At 29.8% G+C, this 1362-nt stretch overlaps 1 protein-coding gene across 1 annotated transcript in view; it reads right to left on the minus strand.

Annotated features, from left to right (window-relative positions):
- LOC106869786 (S-crystallin 4-like) overlaps positions 1-1362 on the minus strand; it is a 20300-nt gene that overhangs the window by 17679 nt on the left and 1259 nt on the right. Inside the window, exon 2 of the mRNA XM_014915645.2 lies at positions 354-449. Coding sequence (XP_014771131.1) covers positions 354-449 — 96 coding nt within the window. The remainder of the gene's footprint in view (positions 1-353; positions 450-1362) is intronic.

A 1362-nucleotide genomic window follows, 5' to 3' on the forward strand; every position in this document is an offset into this window, starting at 1 on the left:
GATAAAATTAGTACATATTTAACCGGTGTAATAGTTAAAGCTATACTATTTAAAGCTAAAGACGTTTATTTAATTATAATTAAAGACCAATTGAATAATAGAAAAATACAAGATTATTTATTTCTACAAACGTAATAATAAAAAATATGAATGAAAAAATTAGGAAAGAAAAAATTATTAAGAATAAAAGATTAAACTTTATATATATATACAAAGTTTTGATTTAAAAAAAACTTTAACGATATTATAAACTATAAAGATTAATAATTAATCAAATATTATTAATCAAGAATAATCGAAAATATATCAACACTATTCGATATATATTTATACATAACACGATTGATACTTACCGAATTCGTTTGCTAAATATCTTGAAATTGTCATACTTTGTGGAACCTGAATTTTACGATCAATCTCGAGAATCGGCAGCATACAACATGGCATTTCTGAAATATAGGAATATTGATTCTTTCTTATATATCTGCAAAGCCACAATTTCTGTGTGGGCGATCATGTAGCCGATTATATCGGCTCTAATGCTTGACTTGTCCGATAATTTATCAATCGGGAGGAATAAATATTAGCAGTAGCTTATTCCATGGTTTTTTTTTGTTATATATTTTATTGTTTTACAGCAATGGAAATGCGGCCATGTTGGAAAGAAGAGATTTGTCGAGCAAAGCTACTGCTATTATGATTTGTATTGGGATCCTTGGCTGGGCCGCTCGTTTACAGGGATTTAAACAATTTAATACCAGTTTCCAACCAGGGTGTGATACATAGAATTCCTCACACAAACATCCATAAGTGGATATACGTGTGTGTGTGTGTGTGTGTGTGTGTGTGTATGTGTGTGTGTGTTTATATATATATGTATGTATAAATACATACGTATATATATATATATATATATATATATATATATATATATATATATATATATATATATATATATATATATATATATATATGTACTTATGTGTATGTATATATCTATGTCCATTTAAACATACATGTACACACACACACACACACTCACATATGACATATATGCATATATATATATATGTGTGTGTGTGTGTGTGTGTTGTGTATGTGTGTGTCTGTGTGTGTGGTTTATACAAAGAATTAAGACCACGCAATCCTAAATCTTAAACACTACGTCCTACATTAAACGTGGCCGTGTCTTTATGATCTGGAAACGAAGGCCCAATCCAAGGGTCAAAACCGGAATAAAACATATCCAGTTTTCACCTGATTGGTCCCAAGCAAAAACAGTTTTTCGGAGAAAACGATTTAATAATAGAGGAGATATGATGTGCGTGTGTGAGTGTGTGTGTTTGCGTGTGTGTGTGTGTG

Source organism: Octopus bimaculoides, chromosome 5 (genome assembly GCF_001194135.2).
Source record: "Octopus bimaculoides isolate UCB-OBI-ISO-001 chromosome 5, ASM119413v2, whole genome shotgun sequence".
In the NCBI taxonomy this organism is placed as follows: Eukaryota; Metazoa; Mollusca; class Cephalopoda; order Octopoda; family Octopodidae; genus Octopus; species Octopus bimaculoides.